At 49.0% G+C, this 19133-nt stretch overlaps 1 protein-coding gene across 7 annotated transcripts in view; it reads left to right on the forward strand.

Annotated features, from left to right (window-relative positions):
• Positions 1–4316: 4316 nt before the first annotated feature.
• KIRREL3 (kirre like nephrin family adhesion molecule 3) overlaps positions 4317–19133 on the forward strand; it is a 385983-nt gene continuing 371166 nt past the window's right edge. For 5 of the 7 annotated variants that reach the window (XM_068916743.1, XM_068916744.1, XM_068916749.1 and 2 more), the window contains exon 1: positions 4747–4887. In XM_068916743.1, the coding sequence (XP_068772844.1) occupies positions 4827–4887 (61 nt within the window). In that variant the 5' untranslated portion in view covers positions 4747–4826. Of the gene's footprint in view, positions 4335–4746; positions 4888–13789; positions 13808–19133 lie in introns of those variants that run through there. The other 2 variants (XM_068916750.1, XM_068916751.1) reach the window with 2 other exon arrangements.

Consider the following 19133-nt stretch of genomic DNA (forward strand, 5'->3'; position numbering starts at 1 on the left):
ACCCCAGGGAAATGCGGCCTGCTCTGGGGAGGACCCATCATGCACTGCACTGCGATGCCACGTGGCTATCAGCACAGGGCACGGTACCTGCATGGAACCACAGGAGGAATCGGGGAAGACGTGCTTGACAAGGACCACGACCCTTGCAAAAGCATTGCAGAGGTGTATTGACCGACCGCCCCGCTGATGCTTCCAGTCTCGGAGGAGTTGCAGCTGTGCATTGCCGAAGAGGCACCTACAGCGCTCCCACTCCTGTCTGCAGTCGGTGCCCAGCTTTGGCAGCACCTCTGCCTTCCGGGGATCCCTCAAGCCCAGCCCAGCCCTGCCCGGCCTCTAAGAAAAGGGGATGACAGCCCGGAGTAGGAAGCTGATCTGCTTTGCTACATCCCCATGAAACAAAATGTCATCAAAGCCTTTTTTTTTCCCCTCTGTCTTTAACCCTCAAAGCCAGAGTGTCTTTCTCCCCCTGTGGCTGTTTCCAAGGCCTGCCTATCTCTCCCCGTATTGTTCCCCGGACCTGCTCTACAAGAGCTTTATCAAGTGCCACAAGCAGAGATTTTTGGCAGCTGTCCATACAGCAGGGAGAGAAAGAACGAGGCAGGGAAAAAGAGCTCCGGCACTCCCCCTTATCTGCTTTCCTGGCCTCTGTCCGGGTTGTTTTCAGAGGCAGTCCACGGGGAGACACGGAAAAGAACTGGCCCTTTTTGGATGGGGTTGCTCTGAAAGCCGAGAGGCAGGGTGCGCGCAGGGCCGGAGCGCTGCAAATTCCCCTCGTGCACGGGGAACGGAGGCGGCCTCGGCGCCGGCTCGGCTGGGAGAGGCGAGAGCACGGGAAAAGCCTGCCCCAGCGCCTCTGCCCGGCGACCTAAGGCAAAGCCTAAGGCCTGTGGTAGAGCGGGGAAAACTTCTGAGGCCCAGTTCAGCGTTTTAACAGCAGGACTGCATGCTGGTAGCGGCTTTCGCTTGTCATACATATTTAAATGGCAAGGAAAAGATTTCATATGCTGCACCAGGGAAATGCTTGATTATGTTCCCCTCTCTTCCAGGTGCTTGGCTTAGCTTTGTGATACGCAGGGATGAAATCTATCTGAGTTGCTGTTGTCCTGCTGTTTAAAACTCCATTTTCTGTCAAAATTGCTTCATTTTTATCAAGTTGCTTACATGTTTTAGATTATTCTTTTTTTTCCCCCCATTTCACTGCAGCGTTGCAGAAGATTTTGTTTCTTGAACTCCTCAGCAAATAGCCTGGAAGTAAGAGAGTCAGAGGCATGGGCGAAGTATTTGCTTTCATTGTTGTGATGTTTCATATCTATTGCACTTGTCAATGTGGAATACCAAAAAAAAAAAAAAAAGAAAGGAAGAAAGAAAAAAGAAAGATGCCTGGTTTATCCCCTTTGACTTTCAGAAGCAAGGGAGAGGCTTATCATCTGCTCTTCCCAGCTTCTAGCCTTGCTCGGGGATGGAGGCAGACACCAATCCCAAGTTACAGTGCGAGGAGGGAAGATGCGCTTAGGACCCCACCAAAGTCAGGGAGAAAACTCTGCCCTGAATCTGCCTGGTGCTTTTTGCTTGTAATACCCAGGTTTCTGGACCTCACATGACCTCGGGGTGGGCGAGGCATTAAGCTGATTTCGCAGTGATTTGGGCTCTTCTCAGCCGGTGGAAGTCCCTTGGCCTCCAGCTTCCCGCTTGGAGCAGCAGTGCAGCCAGGCAACGTCTGCCGCGCTTGTAGCTTCGTGCAGCCTGTGCTCGGACTCTTGGTTGCTCTGTCTGACCGAGACGGGGGTAGCAAGGCAAGAAATTGTGAAAATATAGCGTGTCATGAGACTCGCGGCACCCTGCGGTGCCACAGCCAGGACTGAAAGGGTGACAGGAAAGGGCTCCAGGCGGGCTTTCGAGCTACAAAACACAAATGTTAAGCACCGGCTTCACATTTCTCCCTGAAGGTGAGGTTTCACCCGTCTGCGTTATTTCCTTAGCTTTTTAATTGGAACATTTCATTTTCTTACACAAAGCACGGCAGATCTAAATAAGATATCCAGGAAGAGCGTTTAAATGATCAGACTGCACTCGATTTTGTCTCCTGTGATAACGAGGTCCTGCACGCAAGGAAAGACGGTCTGCAAGATTGTTTAAAGCGGCTTTTAAACGCTCAGACTGGTCACGGCTTCGGGCTGCATGGTGCGAGGTTTCACATTTTCGACTTGGAGTCAGCTGGTATTTTGTTCTCAGCAAGTGAAAAGAAGCTGCAGCAGCCATCTATCTATCTATCTATCTATTTATCTATCTCCATCCATCCATCCATCCGTCCATATATCTTTCTAACCATCCAACTATCCATCTATCTACCCATCCATCCATCCATCCATCTATCTATCAATGGTTGAAGACAGCAGAAACAGTCGCTTCCAGCTTTGGTGCAAGGTCGGGATTCCTTTGACCTCTGAATAATAACGATATAGCTACAAGTATTATTACAGTTCCTTGAGTTTTAAATGAAAAAAAGCCGATTTTTCTCTGGGCAAGAACTGGAAGTTGGGTGACTTGTGTCCCCCTGTGTTTTTATCTAATCTGTGCTGGTCCTTCTATGCTAAAAATACCTAGTAAGTCACTACCGATAAGACCACAACCGACACGGAGCAAGTTCAGAGGTGCGGCCAGAGGCAATCAGCTGTCTTTCAGCTCTGACGATCCGAAGTGATGTTACAAGCCCGGTTTTTACATGCATAGCACAACCGCCTACTCCTCTAAATCAAGTTTGACTACCAATGTACAACAGCAGTGGTAATCAGTTAATAAAACTTTGCACTTACATGCTACTTTCATGCAAGGATTTAAAGCCCTTTGCAAAGGTCACTACTGCAATGATGGGAATTTTCCGGTTGAAAAGTTTTCCCTGCGAAGGAAAAAAAGAAAAACGCTCGCTTTTCCCGCGAGTTGAACAATTCCACTGTTTGTAGCGCGGACGAGGAGTAATACTCTTGGTCCAAAAAGCCCGACGAAACGGCCACAAAAACGTGAACAGAGCTGTGAAGCCACGCGGAAATTTCTCACTCCTCGCTTAAGAGCCCCGACGTGCCGTTAGCGCCCCTACTCTGCAAGCAAACAGCCTTTTTGCAGATTAAACTAAAACACAGCCGGGAAAGTGGCAGAATTATTTAGAAATCTAATTCCCACCGAAATCACAGAATCACAGAAGGGTTGAGGTTGGAAGGGACCTCTGGAGATCATCTAGGCCAACCTCCCCGCTCCAGCAGGGTCCTCTAGAGCATATTGCCCAGGATGGCATCCAGACGGATCCAGGATCACATCCAGGATCACATCAGCCATCGAGCGTTTTAGCCTGCAATTTGACGCGCATTTAAATCAGCACGGCTGCCGCCAAAGGAAAAAAAAAACCAAACACCAAGAAACCACGCCACCTGTAAGCAGTCCCCATCCCTACGGGCCACCTCGGACGTGAATCTCACGGGCGTAAATCCGGGCGGCTCTGCGATGAACTGGACCGGGAGGACCAACGGGTGGAAGAACGCCCGATTTGGCCCGCAGGTTGCTTTTCAGCTCAGAGGAACGAAATGGAAGAGCCCCCAAGCGCCAAGGTGTCCCCTAGGGATGTCCCCTACTTTTCGTGTCTTTCTCTCCCGAATTGGATGACGGGGGTGGGAAAACGGGCCGGCGCAAATATCAACTAAGCTTTGTTTCCTCAGGGGTTCAGGCTAAAAAAGGAAAAGCTCCATTTCCAGGGTGGCTCCCTCTGCCCCCTCCCCGCCGGCAGCGGGCACAGCGTGATGGCGTAGGGCTAAAACGCCTGCGTTTTAGTCAAGAAATCTCCCTTCCCGGTGGCTCCCGAGGCCGTTTTAACCTGCCCCAAATGAACCCAGATTAAAAAAAAACAAAAAAAAAACAAAAAAACCTTTTTTTAAAGCCTTCCCAAAAACTTAAAAAGCCAAAAAAAAAAATTTTGTTAAGGGAAAAATTATTTAAAGTCAAAAAATATTTTACAAGTCCAACAAAAGCCCCCCCCCCCAAAATGAAGAAAGCCAAAAAATAAATGACCCTCCCTAAGTGACCCCCCGTTAAAGAAGTACCTCCCCCCCCCGGGCCTGGCAGCGCCCCCACGCGCGGGGGAGCCGCGTGGGCGCCCCCACCCCTCCCCCCGCCCCCTCGCGGGGCGGGAAACGCCCCTCCCCCCCCGGGGGGCTGCTCGCCTCATGAAGAAAGTGCGTGTGTGGGGGGGGGGGGAAACACTTAATTTCGGGTTTTGGGGTTTTTTTTTTTTTTTTTTTTAGTTTTTCTTCTGCCGCCTTCGCACTCCGCGAGCCGCCCGGAGGCTGGTGAGTTGAAATAAATTGTATTTATATATTTTAAAGGCGGCGGGGGGTGGGGGGGGGGGAAGAGGAGGAGGGACGTCGCCGTCGGGGCGTTTGCCGGCGTGAGGCGGCGGGTGTGAGGGTGCCGCTGCCCCTCCCCCCACCCTAACGGTCGCTGCGCGCGCGCGCCACCTCCCCTCCCGCCGCCGGTGCGCGACCGTTACTCCCCCCCCCCCCCCCCCAAACCACCTTCCATAATCACTTTCCGCCCTCCCTCCGCCCGCCTCAAAAAGCCGGGCTGCGCCGGCGAGGCTCGCTCCGCCAGTCAAGGCAGCGCCTGCCGTGGGAGGAGCTCGGGGGGGCGGCGGCGGTGATGGAGCCGGGCGAGCGGAGCCGGCGGGCGGCCGCGGCGTGAGCTCCCCGCGGCGGCGGCCGTGGCAGCGGGGCAAGCGGGGCGCCGCCGCTGCTGCTGCTGCTTCCCCCCCGCCTCACTCCGGCCCGCGCCCACCCTGAGGAATGAGAGCTTTCCAGGCAGACCTCCTCCTCCTCCTCCTCGGCTGCTTCCTCCTCAGCCACGGTAGGACCGGCGCCGCACTTAGTTTCCAAGTGGGGCTCGGGGTGGGGGGGGGGGGTGGCGGAGTTGGTGCGGGTGCCCCGGCTGTGGCGAGGCTGCTTGCCTTAAAAAAAAAAAAAAAAAGAAATCTTTAGTATGCAAATGAGTTCTTTCCGCTCCAGCTCCGTTAATTAGACCGTGTTTGTGTGTAAACACGGCTCTGCTCAGCACCTTTCTTCCCCCCCCCCCCCCCCCGCCAACCTCGACTCCTTTAGTCAGATCGCCGCTACTAAGGAGGCGACGGTAGTTAATGTTTGTTGGTTTGGTTTTTGGGGGGGGGGGGCGAGGGGCAGGGGATGATAGAAGCCTCTCCGGCTCGGGCTGGCGGCAGAGGCTGGCTGCAGCCCGCCGAGAGAGCCCGCTGCCTGCGCGCAGCCGGCGGGGGCAGAGCCCGGCCGGGCAGCGCTTTGCTCCCGGCGCAGGAGGAGCCAGCCGAGGGTAAAGGATTGGGGGGGGGGGGGGGTTACAGCCCCATCCCGGCTCCCCGGCAGCCAGGCAAGGGGATGGGGAACCGGGAGGAATTCACCCCGCAACTTTGCTGCCTGCGTGCCTGCCCCCCGGAAAACAGGAGGGTTTTCTATTTGTTTGTTTTTCCTTCCTTTTTTTTTTTTTTTTTTTTGGAAGGAGGGGCGGTTTGGGGTGGCTTGGTTTGATATGCTCCTGCATGCCGGTTCCCGGGAGTGTCTGTCACCTGTGGAGGATGCGGAGTTACAGCCAGACTCGAGCTTCTGGTATCTGCAATGCCAGTGTCAAATACCATCTGTGTCACACCGTGATGGTCCCAAAGCCAAGGTTGCTTTTATGAGGGTAGGGTTTGCAGTTGCTTAAAAAAAAAAAAAAACCAAAAAACCACAACCCACGCAGCTCATCCATCTGTTGATTAAATGAAGGATAAAAACTTTTGGAGAGAGTGGTGCTTCTCAGTGGGCAGCTGTTTTTTTGCTCAGCCAGGCGTTATTGCTAAGCATCCCCCCCACCCCCATGCCCTATCTTCCCTCTCTTCTCCGAGCAGAGATGCCTTGTTTAGAGCTGGCTGCTTACTTCTGGCTGTCCTTAACGCTTTTTTTCCTGAGCGGTGGACTCAGATGTGGTGTTGGGTTCCTACTCTGCCCTCCCTTCCCCATTTCTCTTTCCCTCTCTCTGCTTGTACTAATATTCCTTCAGGGAGAAAGCTGTGTTTGCACTCGTCTTTGCTTCTGCACAAAAGAAACCCACTGTGTCTTCCATGTAGATTTCTGCCTGAACAAATCTGAACTCTCCCTGGTACAGCAGGGCAGCAGCAGGTCCAGGGGTATAAGCAATTTGGAAGCTTATCCTGGCCTTTAGTGTCTCTGCTCCCCTGAATTTCTCAACTCCCTGCAGGTCAAATGACAATTTGCCAGTGAAGCTCAAGAAGTTTGTCTCAGATCCAGTGGGGATTTTTTTGTAATTTTTGCCTCCTCCCTTTTGTGGCCCTTATTTTTAATAAGGGCTAATGCACTTTTTAATAGGCTGTTTGTGTTTGAAAGCTGCCTTGGCTCCTTGGTTCTGCTGTGTGTAGCCTGAGCTGAGTTGGTTTGTCTCCCCTGTATGTATCGTGAGGAGTGTGCATCTGGTACCTTGCTTATTCATGCCGGGTTATGTGGTGGAGAGATAGTGTCTTGCAGAGCATTTTAGACTGCTTCCTCCAGTAGGAGAACTGAATGCATTTCTATGGAGTTGCTGCTTGCAGTATGTGACAAAGGGGCTGTCAGTTGCTGTGTAGTTTTTCCCTTTGGGGTGAAATCATGCAAAGGATTCCTAATAGGATTTCATGCAAAGGGTTCCTTAAACCTCGTGGTGATTTGGGGAAGGAATGGCCTGGGTGTAGGAACTGAAACTTATCTTCCGGGATGTGTTGCATTTGTGCCCTTGGAGCAGCTGCTGTGGTTGTTCAGACATGCCCAGATGCTGTGGCATTTGCTCTCCTTGGGCACAGGTGCTCCTAACAACCCGTGTGCTGTGCGGGTGGGTTGTTACTTGTGCATCCAGAGGGCAGTCATGCCTCATTCTGATAGAAGCCAGTGGGCCAAAACTCACTAGCAGGAGTAGTGCCATTAAAATCACTTGGCCCTGCCTGCCAGGAGTTTCGGTGGCTCTGTTTTGCGGGCGAGGAGCAGGGCTGCATTTGCTTTCCTGCAGCAGAAAACTGGTTTGAAGGGACTAGTTTGTCATAATAAGGCAGGCATGACTTATCCTTTCTATGCGCTTGGCTCAGGGGAATTTCACCTCTGCAGAAAACCTTGCTTGGGAATCCAGGGTCTGGACCCTAGGTTAAAAACTCCCTTACGGATAAAGCCTCACAGAAAGGGCATTCTTCCTCACCAGATCTTTCAGCTTATGCCCTTGGGTTTGTACTTCGTGGGCCCTGTGCCTCCTTGTGGCATGCTGGGTTCCTGCCGTTTCTGCGAACGGTACAGACTGAAACTTGGGCTCCTAGCTGAGCTTACAGGAGGGAAGTGCTCGTTGCTCCCTATCAGATGTTGTGCTGCACCTGGGTACCGAGCCCCTTGTGGGATGGGGGAACTCGGGGATTTGATCTCCCTTTTCCTGACCCTTGTAGGATTTGATCTGTGAGATGTAAAATTTTCAGGAGGGGAGCCTCACTAACACATTTCTGCTTTCCTCGCAGATCCTTCCAAAGCCCCAAAGCTGAATAATTTTCAAATGTGTTCTTCAAAGCCAGATCAGAGTACAGCATGTGAATGTCCACCAACTAGTCACCAGTCACATTTCTATCCCACCTGTTCCCTGGCCTGTCCTTATAAAGACATATTGCAAAATTGTCTAGAAGGAGGATCTCTTCTGCAGCTTATTTCTGTGCTTGGGAGGGATTGCATTTTGCCTCTCTGGAGGTAATCCAGGAAGAACAAATTGTTTTCCCCTGACTTTCTGCTTTTTTACTCCCTTGCAAATGGTCCAAAACAGCCCATAGTTTTCTGTTTCTGAAGGTTGATAGGTCAGTGTTTTCTGTATAGGGCAGTTTTTTGTCTGGTATTCCTTGCTCTTCTACTTGTGCCCCTCCCCCCCCCCCCCACCCCTGCGATCCTGAAACCTGTCAAGACCACCACTGTTTCTGGTGGAAGACAGTAAAGTCACAGCATGGTTTACCTCCTGCTGAGACTAGATGTGTGCTATCCCTTGGTGGGAAGAAATTGATGCTGCCATGAAACTAGCTGCTTCTGTTCCTGTCTTGTGAATAGCTTCCCCCTCCCTTCTCTGTCCTCCAAACTGGGTGAGGCTGGAAGCAGCTGGGGGAAAATGCCCACAGTCTGAGACCCGGAGTGGTGGGAAGGAGTACCAGTGATGGTGTACCTGCAACCACATCCTCCTTGTACTGCCCTGCACTGTAATAATCTAGGTGAACTTGGCAAGATCAGAAATTTCCCTTGAATGGGAAGAGCTCTGTCTAGGAATCTCTCCCCATTGTTCTAAGGGAAAGCAAACATGCATTTGACTACTAAGTTCTTGAGTGTTGTGGAGTGTATATGTGTGGGTTTTTTCTTTTTCCTTCACAGTTCACTGGGTTCCTCCCTGGAACTAAATTCTTTACAGTTAAACCAGGATCTTTTGTTAGAGTCCATTATTAGCAGTAGTGGCTTGTCATCAGACCCCAGGTGAGAAGGGTGAAATTGCACTGATGAGAGGAAACCAGGCCAGTTCCACCCACCACCTCCTAGGGCTGGAAGAGTCTGCTGAGGATTTTAGCATCACAGAAAAGGTTAGTGGGTGGTGATGAACAAAATGCAACCCTTCAGAGTGATGCAAGGTGTATATAAAAGGGCTAGCGACTTTTGTCTGCAAACCACTGGGTGCAAGGAGGATTTGCTGATTGCCGCATTCAGCGAGAGTGATCCAGAGTAGTGCCTGCTAATGTGAAGCTCAGAAATCTGCAGTTGTGATTCCTCTTTAAAGTTAATTCCTCCTGTCCTGTGGAGAGCTGGGTAGCCTCACAAGAAGAGAGTGTTAGCATGTTTCCAAAACTCAGCAGATGAATCCCCGCTCTCTCAGGTACTGTTTGGAAAGTGCAAGGAATGCACAGGGTGCTGAAAAGCAAGCAAGCGCTGATGGGCTTTAAGAGCTAAACCAAGGAACAGGGTGTTGTGTGTGTGGTGGTTTTTTTGCTTTGTTTTTGTTTTTTGTAGTAGCTAGCAGCACAGGAAGTAACAATTAAAACTGATTGAGGAAGACAGTAATGGGCAAGAGTGATTTGTACAGACCTGGGAGGTGTTGCTGATGGAAGTGTGCAGCTTCGTCAGTGCCGCAGGAGTTCACAGGTAGCGCGCATGAGAGGCGGACTGAAATAAGCCTCAAATTAGAGCTGGTGTTATCCAGCTTGTGCTGTCCTGAGGGAACCACACAGGACTGCCTCTTCTGACATGTTGTTCAGTCTGGTTTGATGCAATTTAGATTTCTACATGCTTTCCTGTTTTTTCTGTCTGTACCTCCTCTGGTCCCTAGCAAATCTCACTGCAGACTTTTCTCAAGCTGGCTTTTTTGCAGTGTTTGGGTTCTTTGAAAAGAGCAAGAGTGGTGCTGTGGTTGCATTCAGATTTCCTTGCTTTGCCAGGGTGGAGAAAACTGAGGAAGAGCACCTGCCCTGATGCTAATGCTGCATCTGTAACCAGCCTCCCTGGCCCAAGGTTATGTGGAGGTCTTTGGGCAGTTTGTGTGCAGTATGCCTTGCACAGCATAACTCGGGCAGATGTCGATTTACTTTTGTGCTTTCCTGTTGTTTTGAAGGGACACCAGTCAGAGTAGAAATGTACATAGAAGTTCCTGACAGGTTACCAGCACTGTGTGTCACTAGCTGCCAGCCTCTCTGTAGTTGGACTGCATATGTTAGAATAAAAAAAGCTCAATGTTCTTCTTTCTTTTGTAGCCATAAATAAAGGGGAGAGGCTGATGTGCCCCTCAGGTTGTGAATTGGCTGAGGATCAAGGTCTTTGAATAAACTACTTTCTCTTCCTACAAGCAGACTGTGATGGAGAGTGTGGTTCACTTCAAACCTCTGATTTAATGATTGGTTTTGTGAATTTGTGCTGTGCTCCTAGCATTCAGCTTCTCAGCGTGCTACTGTTGAAATGTTGGAGTTCCAGTGCTGGATGGGGGGACTTCATGAAAATTCTTCTAGACAATACTGGCTTTGTATCACTTCCAGGGTGTTTCCAGTAGGGTTTAGCAAGTTTTTCTAAAGACCACCAGCAAATTTGTGACAACTGATGCAAAAATTGTTGAAGGCCCTAAGTCAGCTTCTGTGTCAGGAGCAACATAAGCCCCTCCTTGGGCTTTGGGAGCCTCTGGCCACAGAGAGCTAGTGACTGTGTACAAGCTTATCTTATAAATCAGTAGGTAGTGAAACAAATTGGTTGTAAATCAGTCTCTTATTTGTTTTCTGAGACTTAAGGCAGCTGGTGTAACTGGAAGTCTTTAAGGTAATCTGTTCTGTGTTTGGGGCTTGTCGTAGTGTCGTAGTCCCAGCTTTTGCAGGGGGGTATGAATCCATGGACTAGAGTATTAATTCCAAGCAAGCCAGGAAACGGACAGGGCTTCTTCTTTCCTCTTGGTTGCCTTTCCTCGGTGATAATAGCAGCCTCCCAAGCAGAGCAGAAGGAGCTGTCTGCAGAGCGTATAGGTCACTTGGCTTTTACATGGCTCTTCCTTTTACTGAGTTGTATTAAACAGCTTAAAATATGAATGTGATTTTTAGTATACCTTTTAGCAGTGGGCTTGGGGCTTCCTTCCTCTCTAAATGTCACATGCTGTAAGGAGGAGGTGGAACGTTTGCATCTTAAATTCAGATGCTAACTTCAGGATAAGATTTTTGTCTCAATGTGTTCGTTCAACGCCCCCGCTTGCGAAGAAAGCTATAGCAAGCTTTTGGTCCGTAGCGTTTTGGACTTTTGCTGTGGAACAGAATATAATTGTTTTTTGAGGGCTCAGCGTTAACTGCTGTTCCTTAACCATTAATGCAAGTACTTCAGACTTTCAACTAGGATAATAAACACTTCTGTTTGTTTTCAATTACTTTGTTTGGTGGAGTCACCGCTCAGGCTTGCGTGTGTGGTTGGATGGTGGATAGGAACCTCTAGGTGCTGGTGAACTCAAGTCCTTAGGTCTAGTGTAGCCATTCCCAATATAGCATGTGGCAAACCCATGTCATATATGCCTTGACTGAGATTAATAGAGCTGTGCCCACGGTCTGATTGGATGCTACAGCACCTAAAGAAATCTTAGGTTTTCAGCCTTTTTGGTGAACATCCCTATCTTTGTATGGGAGAGGAAATATTAAAAAAATCCTTCAGTAACTGTTTTTGGCAAGACCGCTGCCTAGCAGTACACGTGCTGCAGGCTAGAGGAGCCTTGATAATTATAGATGAAATATCCACTGATAGTGGAAGGAATGAACTTTCTCAGACCTTCTCTTGGGTGAAGGATCAAAATTCTGTGCTGGGGTCCAATGTTGCTTTTCCTCTCTGAGCAGGGAGTGAGTGAGAGTCAAGGAGAAGCCTGTGGAGTTCAGAGTCCCACCTTGCATTCTGGGTGGATATTCACTCATTAGCTTCATACTGCCTCACTCATTAAAAGATCGAAAATGAGGGGCCTGGATCCTTCTCAGACTTTTTTCCTTCCCCCCTTCCTCCAGTAGCATAAATGAGTATTCAAGCTGTACGCTGCCAGTCAGTAAATGTCAATATTGAATAAGTGTTTCCTTTATATCAGTGCAATTTAGCATAAGCTGCTTGGAAACAAATGTCTTCCATAAGCATGAGGTGTTTCAGTAAGTACACAGTCAACATTACTATGAGGATTAAATAAATGTCAGTCCCACTTGTATGCTCAATAACAAGTTAAGACAGCTGAACTTGCATAATGGCCAGTGTGGTAGTGACAACAGGAGGAATTACATGAGTCTCCATGGAGAAAGTGGGCTGGAGGTATCTGGCTCGCAAGGGGATATGGTATCTTGGGGTGCAGAGCCAGCTTCCAACTGGGGTAGCTGGCCATGTGGAGTACAAAGGGATGCATGAAATATCTTCTCTCCAGGCTAACAGATTGGTCTTGGCGTATAGCTGAGAGAGCAGACCTTGTGTGCAGCTCCCCTTCAGGACTCGAGCCTTTCTGTAGGACTGGCTCATGACCTAAAGCTGAAAACGTGATTCATCCAGCGTCAGCTTGAGGAGGTGGAGTTGTTGGCTCAGGATGAGCATCCTTCTGCAGATATGCCTGGGTCACCAGCACTCACATGGGATCTGCTTCTGCCTTTTCCAGTGCAACCTGGGAGTTGCTTTGTTGAAATTGGTAGTCATATGAAAGTGAGGCGAAGGAGTGAGGCTTGGCCTTTGCCTGACTGGTGGTGAAGAATGTATTGCAATTTGAGAAGCAAGCCCCAAGCTGGCCTCCAGCTCAAGATTTCCCGAAGCTGCTGAGGTGCAGGCCATCACAGAGTGAGGTTAGTCCATGCTGGCAAGGCTTATGCACTTGAAGATAGATGAAGTTGTAACCTTTTGCTGATGTACTTTAAGCTGCATGAGTGAAGTTTTCTTTGCCAAGCAGGCATAGTTGTTGTACAAGGGGGCCTGGCCTCTTAAAAGGGTTCCAAACCCAGCGAGCAAATTGAGATGTTGCTTAATCGTCAGCAGAGGCTTAAATTCCTTCCTCAAGCTGGAAACATCTACTCTTTACCACCCATCGCTTTGCATCTTCACCAGTCACCACAGATGTCACTGATACTGTGTCTTGATCTGTGCATAGCAAGCTTCACCCCCTGTGCAAGCAAGGGAGCAAGATGGAGGATTGAGCTGGATACGTCTCTGTTCTCAGAGATGCAACACTGCTTCTTTACCCCATCTGGCAGGTAGCTTACTACAGCCACTTGTTCCCAGCAGCACAAAAATAGCTGTAGACAAAATTGTTAGCAGTCAGATGAGCCTTATCAGCTTCTCTAATGCCTGTCTCTTTCTCTAGTCCGTGTGGACTTGTTACCCTGCAGAGTGTATATTTTAATGACTGGCTGTTGCTGTGCCAGGTGACTTGAGCAGAGCATCTCAGTTGTGTCCTAGCAGCCCCTGTGAGCAGTTAGACTTTGCAGCTAGTTCATACAGTGGAGTCTAACTGCAGCTCTTACCTTGTTAGGCTGGGCACTTACAATGCCCAGCTGGCAGACATGTGAGGTGTCTTAATTCAGACTACTAGAAGGGAGTGCTGGGGTATGCAGGGGAAGGAATACCCAAGTATTTTGAGTGTCAGACCAGGTCACCTGGCAGAGCTAATGCAGTTTCATCCTCACTTTTTCAGTTCAGCCTGGTGGTGGCAGCAGCAGCGCTTGCATGGAGCAAAGCAGTCTGCTCAAACCTGCCAGTGCTAGGTTCCTTTGGAAAGGTGCAATGAAACTTGTTGGGCTCCAGCTCTGCAGGGAAGGTTGAAAGCACCAGGCCTGTAGCTTGGGGTTAAGCACCAACTCCATTCTCCCCTCCTGTGCTGCAGTGAGGGGAGGGGTGGGATAGAGAGAAGGGTTGAGGGAGATCTAAAGTTCCTGCCTCTTTCCTGAGGAGCACTGGTCACCCAGTTGCACAGTTGGACATATCTCCTGTCTCCTTCTGTGAAATGGGACAGACCTTGAGGTGACCCTGACAGGGAGCACATAGGAGTAGTGCACATGCTATCAGCAGACTTTGCTCAGAAAGCAGAAGGGGTGAGGGGGCGGGGGGAGCATGGTGCTGTTCCTGGCACACTGCTCCTTGGTAACTGGTGATGAATGTGTCAAGTCTTGTGGTGTGGTGGAAGGAGGTGATAAACAGCCTGTGTGCGCTGGAAGGGAGCGTAGTAACCTTCAGCAGCTCCAAGGAATGGATTGTCGTCACTGGTCAGTGGTACCTTGCTGTGCTCTTATTTTACTCTTTTCATGAGCTAATCCCAGAGTGTGATTTAACACTTCTCTGTTCTGCTTCTGGCTGTGTCTTTAATAAGCAGGGAGTGACTAGGCCGGCCCCCCTCTTCCCCCCATGCCAAAGAAACAGAACAAACCAGATGCTAAAATTAGGCACAGCTGTTTGCAGTGTTTTGTCCTCCTGATCTGGAAGTCTGACACTGTCTATGCTTATTCCTTGTTCAGTCCAGAGACTGAAAAGGTTTGATATCAAAGCTTTGAGTGGGTGTAAATTAACTCCTTATGTTTGAGCTGAAGCCTGATTTATTGGTAGACAGTAGCTTTCTTGCAATTTCCTTATTCACACTCTTAATGGAAATTGCCCAGTAACCTCAAGATAGGCTTATTCTTTCTGTACTTGGGAGACTGCAGCGTGGGATATCTCTTGCCCATATGCATCCCACTTTGAGACCAAGGAAAACATCTTCAGCCCTGCTGTCCCTTACCCTTTATGTGCCTAAAGCCAGTTCCAAGAGCAGGTTGGGTAACTGCTGCTGTCCGACTCCTTCTGCAGGTGGCTAAGGGTGCCTCGAGCTGTCCTGATCCAGCACCGCAAACTGGATAGGTGGTCTGCTCTCACTTTGGAGAGGTAGAAGACTTACTGAGCTTTTTTTGATTAGTATGTGGTCTTTGCATTCATAGTTCAGCTGTTGGGGTGGATATTGTCCCATGTCACTGGTCTTTCCCAGGCATCTGGGGTGTGTTTGCTCCTGGCAGTAAGTGAAGGAGGGTGTGTGGGGGTGGGGAGGGGGTTCCCCTCTCTCTTTTCTAAGAGATGCTGGCTACCTCTGTTGTTGATGCCCCTTGAAAAATGCAAGTTCCCCTTCACTTGAGTTGCAGCTGTAGGGACTCTGTGTCAGAGGGGGAAGCTCTATGGGAGCTCAGAAGTGCCTTTTTCTGTCAGGCATAGAACAGTGAAAACGTTGTCGTCTGACAGATCTGTGATGATAGCAGCAACAGTGTTGTTGGGCTGCATGGGAGTCAGGATCTTGCATAATGTTGCAGGTCTGGGGGATATTTGCCTCTTATGTGAATGTCTATACTATACCAGAAAGCTTCTGAAAATTCTTCCCCGGTCATGCTTAAAATGATGATGTTGATTTAAGATAGATGCTTGTGATGAACTGGGAAACATGGTGTCCTTTGAAGTCTTTAAAGCCCCTTTGGTTGAATCTATGGGCTAGAAAGAGGACTGGCAGGGCATTTGGATCTCCATATTTCAGATGCAAAGCTCCTCCTAAAGTTGTCTTTTCTTTAAAGAGCTGACACCTCCCCTTCCTTTCCCCTCTCAGAGGTGCTGACCGCATCAAGGTGGCGTCTGCTACACTTGCTCAACATCTCTGTTCTGCTTCTTGTGTACTATTCTTGATCTCTGAAACATGCCTGGGTTTCTCTTCCTTCTGTGATGGAAGCAAGCCAGAAGAGGGAAGTGCTAATGAGACAAAGAAGACTCTTTCCTGGGAGCGGGTGGAGGTTGGAGGTGAAGGAAGGGAAAAAGTGAAATGCATTCCTTCTCTCAAGAAAGAGAAAGGCCGTGGGTATTTGCCAAATGGTTGGATATCCCTTGATATCTTTACAGTGGTGATTGCAGCAAACTCTTCATCCAGCATACTGATTTTTCTGCGGCCAGCAGATTTTTCTGTATGGTTTGGCTTTCTCCCAAGCATGCACAGAAATCTATATTGTGCTCATAACCTGTAAAAAGTTGACTTCAGTGGATCAAAACTGCTGTCCCAGTGGAAATATCTCCTTAAAAATTAGGAAGGAAAAGTTGACATTTTGAAACTTCTTGTAGAACAGGGAACATCCAAGGAATTCTGGACTGGCAGCTTTGAAATGGACCTGCTGAAATACCATGTTTTGGTGTGATGATGTTGTTGGTTTTTCTCCCTCAGTCTTAACATTGAGCTCCAGAAGGGTTTTCTGTGTGCAGAAGACTGTGAGCACCACTGTCCTCTAGTGGATGAAGTGGAGCTGCGAAGCTGTCATAGAAACTCTGCCTGGCAGCCACTGGTCATTCTTTTCTGGGGTCTGGAAATGGGATGCAGATTTCATCTTGCCATGAGGATGCCATTTTGTCACAATATATTTAAGTCTGAGAGTGTTAAGCTGATCTGTATGTCTATAAAACATTGTGCAGTAGGTTCAATATGATTAGGTTTTATTCATGACACAGTTTTATCCCCTTGGTTTGCTAGCATGCTTTTATCCCCCATTTTCTTGTACGCTGTGACAACATTGTGTGCCTGTATGTGTTGCCTTTTTTCTGAAGACACCCTTAAAATCCACTCATAATTTCTAGAAAATGTGGAGAGATTAAAAAGGTGCCGGTGGTATTTGTCTGGCCCTGGTGCCTTGAGCAGGTAAGGAAAGGACCTAAGAGGCAATTGAGTAGATTGATGGGCAGTAATGGGTATAATAGTAATTTTTGTCCTATGTTTTTAATAAAATGATTGATGACAAATGCAGCTGGAGCCCCCATACGGAGACCAAGAGATGCAGTTAAATTACGGAGGCTTCTTAACTTAATGAGGCCATGTAATAAAAATGAGGCATAACGAGCAAAGTATAATAGTACTACTATGCTTATGACTGCTCTAGCAGAGGGCTGAGCAGGTGCTGCCTGAACATGCTGGGGAACGATCTCTCTGGGAAGGGCGGCTTTCCTGGTTGGAAGGAAGATGGGGAAGCCAGAGCACATCTGGGGGATTTGGAAAATGATTGGCTAGCCATGTAACATACTTACCTGCCCTCTGCTGGAGAGGGGAAGGAAAGTATAGGTAGAGCCCCAGTCTGGGCTCTGCAGGAGTTGATTTCCGCACACGCACCCCTGTCTTTTGTGTAGTTTTGGGCACATCTCTGCTGCTCTGGGTTTTATTCACCTCATGTAACCTTAGGGAAGTCTATGGGGATGAAGGGTCACCTGAAATTGCAAGGGGTTCAGATTTTATGATAGGTGGGTGAAGCAATGTGATTTCATCAGAACCATGGAGGCAGAGGGTGTGGGGAAGTGACAGGTAGGCTCTCAGAGGTTCACCAGGGTTGCAGCAGCTTTAAGGAGAGCCTGTGTGCCAGCACCTTGATTTGGAGAGGTGGTGCTGAGTTTGCCTTGTATACCTTAGCTGGACTGGAGCCTTTTGAGGGGTGGAGGTGGGAGGTGGATTAGTGTCTTCAGAACAGTTATGTCGCTGCTGCTGTTAAATGTAGTTAAACTTGAGCGACTCCTAATCTAATAATGAAAGGAAGGGAAATAAGCGTTCTCAGTGATGCATGCCCCTCACGGTAAGTACTAATTGAAAACAGATATTTACTTTAAAATGAAAATGTAATACGATAAATGATGGGTTGAGAATTTTGCATGTGTAGGAGGGAGAAGTAAGCACACACAGTTTCCCATCTGTTCTGCCCAAGCTTTGTGGGTGACAGGAGCAGGATCTCCCATGCCTTAGGGTCAGCATGCCAGGAAGTCAGGAGGAAGGGCCTGAGGCTCATGTTGGAGCTGAAGCTCAGAACCTTAGTTTGCTAAAATTAGGGTGTGTTTGGGTTCTCTTCATCTGAGCCTGGTCTGCACAGGATCTTCCAACTAGGGCTTTTCTTTCTCCTTCCTGGCCTTGCGGACCTCTCCTAGCCAACAGCTCCTGGAAGGAGAGGTTAAGCCCTGTAAGGCAGGAGAGGGTCATCTCCTTTCCCACTAGGATTGTGGGGCTGAGTAGTGGTGCCAACCCTGTTCGTGACAGTCTCCACCACTTGAGACCCGCCTAGCTGCAGTGAGCTGGCAGTTCTGGCCCTTAGTCCTGGCTCGGCAGGTGAGGTGGCCAATGTTGGAGAGATGCCAGCCATTGCTGCCCTTTGGGGCTGCTGGAGCAGAGTCAGGCATGTCTCTGCTTCCCTCAGGACAATCTGAATGGGCTCTAGCCCACTGGGGAAGACAGTTGGCCAGGAGTGCTGAGGCTGGGACATGGGACATGAGTGAGCAGCCATTGATTCAGTGTCCTTTTTATCTCCTGGCAAAAAAACAAACCCTGGCAGGATCTAGTTTACCCCAGAGTCCGTGTGAGGCTTGCTCAGACCTTGCTGCAACCCCTTGCCTCTTGGCTTTGATTTGCCCACCTTCCTGTCTCCTGCAACCTGTCTCTAATAAGGCATCATTCCAGCCTCAGAAGCCAGAGATTCAGTGCTTTTTAAAGTAGTTTGTAGGCAAAGCTCAATGCTGCATGACGAGTGACCATTAAAGGTTCTGCTGTGGATGCTCTCTGGCAAAAGCCCCTGCGTCGCCCCCTCCTGCCCCAGGTAATCTTTGGAGGAAAGCAGTTTGTCCCTAATCCTTTTGTGCAGAGTTCCTACTTGTTTCTTATGGGTGCATTTGTATAATTTGCATTTTGCACTCTGATCATATGCATAGGATTCAGAATGAAATGGGGGCTTGAATAGATTTGCATGCTAATAAGGCACTGGCTTTATTTATTTGGAGCCTTCTCAGGCAAGCAGCGATGTGCTGAAAAGTAACTCGTGCAACTGTCGGATACAGGGGTCTCTAACAGTATGAGGACCCTTGCTTTTCCTGAGACTCACTTAGCCCCAGTGCGTAAGCTGCTGAAGCTAGTGGTCTCTGCTTCAGCCTTCTTGGTTCAGTCCTTATGAACCCTTATGATGGCAGTTATCTATCAAGATTAAAGGATAGTTTTAGCCTGCCGAAGCTAACCACAGCCACATCTTTAAGAGTATACTGGTGCCAAACTACCTCTGAAATGCACAAAAGATAGGCACTCAAAGTACCTTTGAGATATGTAGGTCTGAGTGGGATATGTGGGCCTAAATATGCGGGTCTGAGTGGAAACAGAGTTGGAGCTGGTTATAGCTAGTACAAGGCACCTGATGCTGAATATAGTTGTCTGTGGGCAAAATAATCAGAGCATGGTCCTTCTCTCTCCTGGACTTAGTTTGCAGTGGTATTCAGGGTGACTTGTGGTACTTGCTGGCCTCCGCTACCTGTGTTCCTCATTGGAGCATGACCCACCTTCATCATGGGGCTGTTACTTCTGGTGTCTTTCAGGAGCTGACCTTGGGGATGTTGCATATGGGCTTTAGCTGTGATGACCATCAATCCTGCTCTGCCTTGGCATGTGGTGCTGCTGTGAGGCCAGGTTCCTTTAGTGCTATTGTGATGCATCCATACTGCTCTCCCCTGACAGGAACCTTTAAGCCTCTTTCAAAGTCAGCAATAGCAAAATAAGTTTAGAAATGTGAAGGCATGGTCAGATAG

Source organism: Struthio camelus, chromosome 22, assembly GCF_040807025.1.
Source record: "Struthio camelus isolate bStrCam1 chromosome 22, bStrCam1.hap1, whole genome shotgun sequence".
NCBI lineage: Eukaryota > Metazoa > Chordata > Aves > Struthioniformes > Struthionidae > Struthio > Struthio camelus.